This window comes from Dioscorea cayenensis, chromosome 19 (genome assembly GCF_009730915.1).
Source record: "Dioscorea cayenensis subsp. rotundata cultivar TDr96_F1 chromosome 19, TDr96_F1_v2_PseudoChromosome.rev07_lg8_w22 25.fasta, whole genome shotgun sequence".
Classification (NCBI taxonomy): Eukaryota; Viridiplantae; Streptophyta; class Magnoliopsida; order Dioscoreales; family Dioscoreaceae; genus Dioscorea; species Dioscorea cayenensis.
The window spans coordinates 18,275,847-18,282,512 of record NC_052489.1 but is presented as its reverse complement, the minus strand read 5'-3'; the positions used below and the strand labels follow the sequence as shown (position 1 = coordinate 18,282,512).

General features: G+C 38.4%; 1 protein-coding gene and 1 non-coding gene across 4 annotated transcripts; both read left to right on the top strand.

The window, feature by feature from the left end:
• Positions 1 to 894: 894 nt before the first annotated feature.
• LOC120250651 (DEAD-box ATP-dependent RNA helicase 21-like) lies at positions 895 to 3,014 on the top strand. 3 transcript variants are annotated; one of them, XM_039259481.1, is made up of 2 exons: positions 895 to 1,945; positions 2,025 to 2,189. In XM_039259481.1, the coding sequence occupies exons 1-2, from the start codon at positions 960 to 962 to the stop codon at positions 2,038 to 2,040; spliced, it is 1,002 nt and encodes a 333-aa protein (XP_039115415.1). In that variant the 5' UTR covers positions 895 to 959; the 3' UTR covers positions 2,041 to 2,189. The 3 variants fall into 3 exon arrangements, with proteins under 3 accessions (XP_039115415.1, XP_039115413.1, XP_039115414.1); XM_039259479.1 differs by adding an exon at positions 2,883 to 3,014 and having other exon boundaries at positions 898 to 2,809; XM_039259480.1 differs by adding an exon at positions 2,887 to 3,014 and having other exon boundaries at positions 898 to 2,813.
• Positions 3,015 to 4,383: 1,369 nt separating this feature from the next.
• Positions 4,384 to 4,457, top strand: TRNAI-UAU. The gene has a single exon. It is a non-coding gene; the product is annotated as a tRNA-Ile (tRNA).
• Positions 4,458 to 6,666: the final 2,209 nt, after the last annotated feature.

The following is a 6,666-nucleotide window of genomic DNA, read 5'->3' as shown; positions in this document are numbered from 1 at the left end:
AATATTGCTATGTAAAAACTTTGTATGTGTTTATCTTAAAATAAAATTCATGTTAAATGTTATTATTAAACCCTATCTATCTTTAATTTACTTAATTTATTAAAAAATGTTAATATATTTATAAAACCAACTATTGATATATTTACGTATACTTGAAGTGTAAGTGCGGGCCCACCCTATTAGTATGTATATACATATAACTTTTTTTAAAAAATTTTTATAGGATATAAATAATTATTTTATAAGGAACAAAAATTTAAATATTTAAATGGTATAATCGAAATGACCCTTTAGTCCTCCTATTTTTGTCCTTGTGGGATCTCTCTATTATCCAGTTTGGTTCAATGTAGTCCCTGACCCTAATCCCTTCCGTTGGCGAGGCTTGTGTGGCATTCCAAACGAGTAAAATAATAATAAAAAAATAATAAAATTAAAAAAAGGTATAATACCATGGATAGTCCTTCTATTATTTTGAAATAACATTTTAGTCCCTCTATTTATTTTTTGCCCTTAAAATTAATGCCACGTCAGTAGCAGTGACAGGAAAAGAGACAGACGTTAGGGTCAGGGACTACATTGACCTAAACTGAATAACATAGAAATCCTATAAGAGCAAAAAAAAAAAATAATAATAGAGGGACTAGAAAGTTATTTTGATATAACATAGGGACTAAATAGGGTATTATACCTATTTTAAATACTCACAAGTACAATATGCTTATTCCGATTCCGAATTAGATTCAAACTCCTCATATATATATATATATATATATATTTTGATAACAAACCTAACTTCCCTTCTATTTATTCACATCTTACCCTCCTTATTATAAATAATAATAATAATAATAATAATAATAATAATAATAATAATAATAAATCCCTGAGCCTACATCCAGGTCCACCCACCGCCTTCAAAGTTCAAACCATCAAAATTCTCGTTTCAAGAAACACAAACAATGAAGCGTTCCATCCACGATCTCCAACCAAATCAAAATCCCCCCGATTTCAAGCCCGTCTTCGTCTCCAAATCCCACCGCCAAACCCTACCCATCCTCCCCCGCCGACCTTCGTCATCCATTGATGCCGGCAACCATGACCTCAAAGATGACGCCGGGAACCGCGATCGTGTTCGGGAGAAGGAATTGGAAGCTATCAGAGAGCAGTTCTTTGGATCCTCAAAGAAAAAGCGCGTGTTGAGCAAGCCTGGTCCGCTGAACTCCCACTGGGATGACACTGATGATACCTCGGGCGATGTCGACGTTCTCTGCCGCGTTAACCCTCTTTGCGGCAGTGGATTCATCGCTGGGATTGACCGCCGCGAGCAGAGGAAGCTTGCTGCTCGCCAGAAGAAGGAGGCGATTGCCCAGATCCGGTATGATGCGTTTGATATGCGGGTTGAGCGGCATTGGTCGGAGAAAAGGCTGGAGGAGATGACTGAGAGGGATTGGCGCATCTTCAGAGAAGATTATGGCATCTCCTATAAGGGTTCCAAGATCCCACCGCCGATGCGTGGCTGGGGCGAGAGCCGGTTGAGCCCCGAGCTCCTCAAGGCTGTGGAGAGGGCTGGTTTCAAGACCCCTTCGCCGATCCAGATGGCGGCCATCCCGTTGGGGCTGGAGCAGCGCGACGTGATTGGGATTGCCGAGACGGGGTCTGGAAAAACTGCAGCTTTTGTCCTCCCTATGCTTGTTTACATCTCCAAGTTACCGCCGATGAATGAGGACAGTGAGGCTGAGGGTCCTTATGCCCTGGTCCTTGCTCCTACTCGCGAACTTGCTCTGCAGATTGAGGAGGAGACTGTGAAGCTTGCTCGATATTTGGGGATCAATGTGGTCTCTATTGTTGGTGGACAGTCCATTGAAGAACAAGGATTCAAGCTGAGGCAGGGCTGTGAAGTTGTTGTTGCCACACCGGGCCGGCTTCTTGATTGTTTGGAGAGGAGGTATGTTGTGCTTAACCAATGCAATTATGTTGTGCTTGATGAAGCTGATCGCATGATCGATATGGGTTTTGGGGAGCAGGTTGCTGGTGTTTTAGATGCTATGCCTTGCAGTAACATGAAGCTGGAGAATGAGGATGAACAACTACATGATAAGAGGATTTATCGGACAACTTACATGTTCAGTGCGACCATGTCATCTGCTGTGGAGCGACTTGCTAAGAAGTACCTGCGGAATCCTGTTGTTGTCGTAATTGGCACAGCTGGAAAAGCCACTGACTTGATCACCCAGCGTGTTTTTATGCTCAAGGAATCTGAGAAGCTTCCGAGGCTTCAGAAGCTTCTTGATGATCTTGGAGACAAGACTGCCATTGTGTTCTGCAATACAAGAAAGTCTGTGGATTTGTTGGCTAAGAAGTTGGATAGATTGGGATATAATGTGACCACATTGCGTGGAGGGAAGTCCCAGGAGCAGAGAGAGACCAGTCTCAAGGGCTTTAGGAGCAGGAAGTTTAATGTTCTTGTTGCCACGGATGTTGCAGGACGTGGCATTGATATTCCAGATGTCGCTCATGTCATTAACTATGAAATGCCTGGGAGTATTGACATGTATACACATCGAATTGGACGAACAGGTCGAGCTGGGAAGACTGGTGTTGCAACCACATTTTTGACTCTTCAGGATTATGAAGTCTTCTATGACCTGAAGCAGATGCTCATACAGAGCAATAGCTTGGTGCCTCCAGAACTTGCAAGGCATGAGGCCTCAAAGTTCAAGCCTGGGACCATTCCTGACAGGCCTCCAAGACGAAATGACACTGTCTATGCGCATTGAATTGATTGAAACCAGTGAGTCATCTTGATTTCCTTTGAGAATTGATTGTAAAAATATAGATTCTAGACTGAATTTGTTAAGGTCTGTTAACTTGTGCATAATTTTCTTTTGGTGAAGCTGCCTGATAATAATAAAGAATCCTGAATGTTTCATATGGTTATTTGAGAATATTTATTGGTAATAATAACTTTTTTTTGTTCATATATTGTCTGCATAATTTGGTTCCACTAGAAATTTTTAATTTGGATTGTCTTCTGTGTTGTTCTACTTATGCATTATTTGCATGTATTGGCTCCTTCAAGAATGTCTGATTTGGTTCATTTCTCATGCTGAGCTTTGTACCTTTTGAGTTCTGACAAAGACTCCATCTTATTCATTAATTGGTTATTTTGGTTCCTTGATAAAGTCTAATTAGATTTTTCCACTTAATGCTGTTCTTATACCGTACATGTCTTATTTACTTTGAGTGATGAATCTATAGGGATGATCATAACCGCAGATTAAAACGATATTTGATGTAGTGGATTAGAGATGTGCTGTTTTACAACCTTTTGAAAGATGGCATTTCTGAGATACCGGCATGAGATTATTGGATTCTATTCAAGTGTGAATACTCTTGATCAATTACTTTTCTTGTTTTCCTACATTTTAGATGTGGACTAAGCTAATTAGTTCATTATTTATTTAACACTGTAATGTTGGCAAGGAGATTGCTATAGGTAGATTACACTGAATAAGCATGAACACTGTAATATGTTGTTCTCTTCATACACCATCCAATTTTTAATGGAAAAATGGGTTGATGGTGCATGTTGGGCCAGCAAGATGAGAATGATAGGTTAAGGAAATTTCGCTTCTCAAACCACTACCTTGATTAGGTTTGGCAATCATTTTCAAACAAGTATCAATAGTTCCCATTTGGCAATCATAATTTTTGGTTATTATTGGGCTTGTATACATATTCAAATAATCTTTGAACTCATCTGGGCATTACTTGAATCAACACTCAAAATGCCAGGTCCCCATTGTTTCTGTTCCTACCTTATATTGGGAGCACACATTGTTTAGGTTTCTGCAACCAAGTTTATAGCTTGTCATAATGATGTGAGTTTATAGATTTGCTGAATCAGTACAACAGAGGTAAGGAACACACACACACACACACACACCCCTCTAATATTGTTTTTCATTCAATTGGCAGAAGGTATTGTTATTATCACTCTTCAAGGTTAATCAATCCCTCATAGTGTAATTTGTACTATATAATGTTGTATTTTGTGATATTACCTGTAAAACAATAACAATAAATTGTCTTCTTTCTTTCCTAGCCATTGGAGTTGCATTGAAGAACATACTACTCACTTTACCATGCTTTTTGTGAGAAAATAAATTACAAGAGATAACGTGAAAACAAATATTGAAAAAAGTGGACTATATTCAATACTAATAATTAGTTGATGGATAGTTGTCCATTAAGGCTGCAGAATCCGTTAACATTCAACTTAACAATTGTTTTGTTTTGCTATGTTTTATGGTATGTGTTTGTGGAAGTGTGCGTAGTTAAATTATTTAAATATTCATTATTCTGGAAAAAGATAGAGAAAATGGTCCCGTAGCTCAGTTGGTTAGAGCGTTGGTCTTATGAGCCGAAGGTCGCGGGTTCGAGCCCCGCCGGGACCATTATGTGTTCACCAATTGTTTCGAGAACCCATGACGTTACTCTTGTAAAACTTTTTGTGTAAATAAAACTTTCTTAATTGTTTCGTGATATATAAATTTGGGAGATAGCATTTACAGGAAAATAGTTTAGTTTCTATGGAGTTGTGACAACATGAGACGTGAGAGTTGCTGTTGAGTTTTAACCCATTTGGTGGGCTACCAACAAAGAGAAATAAAGCTTGGGCTTGGCCCAATTTAAGAAAAAAAAAATGAAGCTATACAAGTGGAGGGCATGAAGGTAATATTATAGGGTGAAATTCTCTCATTCTTTTGGGGTGGGTGACTGTGCAACATGTGAGGGAGAGAGAGAGCTACTACCAAGAACCCAAAAAAGGAGAGAAAGGTAAGAGAGAGAGCTAGGATAAGTAGATTGGATGGCCAAATATCGTCGGATCTCACTCAAACTCCGGGAGGAGATTTTTTGCAAGAAGTCCTACTTATTGATTTGGTTTGATTTTTCCTTTACCTTTATTTGTTGGTTGTTATCCATCCTTGGTGATGATGATGGTGGTAATGTCATACAAAAACCTTTCTAATGAATGTTGTTGCCTTAATGCATGTAAACCTCTAGTTAGCTAGAGAGGAACCATTGTAACTCATTATTGACATAGTGAATACATGTTTAAGAGGCTCTAAGAAATCCTATGGGTTTTCCCTAGGGTTTTCCACGCTAAAATTGTGTTCTTGCATTATTGTATATTTGTTTATCTTATTCTAACAAGAATTGAGGGGCTTGGTAGTTTGTTATGTTTATTTTGTAGCTTTAAAGGGTTGTAAAAGATTTGGGAAAACATTTGAAGCCTCAAGGAAGCTCTACAAGGTTGTTTGCAGTCTATGCGGGCAGTATATGGGCCGCACAAGATCGGCAGTGAAGTTTGCGGGCGATTTGCGGCCGCATGACCCCGCACATGAACAATGATTTTGCTACATTGCGATGAACAGTACTTGACCGGTAAAACCACTATAGTGCAAGCCTGCGCCCGCATACAGAGCGCACGTGAACAGTAAAATCGCTACATTGCAGTGACAGTGAAATTGCTATAGTGACTTTTGCAGACTTTTTCACTGTTGCATTACCAAAAAACCCCCAACAGTTGCTTATGGGGGATGATTGGTTCGGAAGTGCTACACCAAAGTGGCCGAAGTCTAGAAGTGCCACTTCAGTGAAAGTAAAAAGTTTAGGTGAAGTTCCCAGTGTGTTTGGTTGTAGTGGGAAGTGTGAGAACAATGACCAGTTTTTGTGTTTGGATAATTAAAGTCAAAATCTGGAATTTGTCACTTCGGGAGTTCATGGTGTTTGGTTTGCACAGAAGTGGGGATCCAATCACCACTTCAGTATATGGTGAGCTTACTCCTTAAACTTTGTTGGGGAGTGCTTTAGAGTTGAATCTTTTAACTTTTTTTTTTTTTAATTTTGTCATTGATTTAAATTTTAAAAACTTATCTAAATTTTAACTAAGTTTTTGTTCTTCCGGTTGAAGTTGCATAAGATGGAGCTTTTTGTGCTTTAACAAGTATTATTTCATCATATAATGAAAACATACATTAGTTGTGCACTAGATCAAACTTAATGATTCCTCACAATGTAATAGATTACTAACAATCTAACTCAAGTGGCTGCACTGTGGAATCACATAAGACACAAATGTAAAAAGCTACACAAACATAATAGATACAACTTTAATATTTCATTGAAAAACAACATTGATGGAGTTTTTTTTGTACATGATCAACTATTACAATATACAACCAACCCAATAGTATGTAGTTTCTGAAAGACTTAAGAAAATACACAAAAAATTGAAACCACCCCCAAGTAATCAATCAACGACTTCTGAAACATTTATTTCCTAGCAAATAGTATCTAAAGTATGATTCAATAAACAACTGATTGCTTGTTTCTGCTGATACAACTGATATCGCCGGACTACTTGCACAGTCCTCACGCTTGCCATCAAGCTCCATTTCATTTTCTCATCATGGCTTAGGTGACAGAACATATTCATATAACACGTCATTGGCATTACAGGTTCCCATATATACTTCTTAAAGCAAAAGTTCAAAAAAAAAAGAAGAAAACCAAACACACAGAATAACTGCAAATGTGCAGAAGAAAACATCTAAGTCACTCGCCAATGAGATCATGTACAACATGTGCAAAGAACAACAG

Coding starts and splice junctions, on each gene's coding strand:
- LOC120250651 (XM_039259479.1), top strand. CDS start 960: ATGAAGCGTTCCATCCACGATCTCCAACCAAATCAAAATCCCCCCGAT.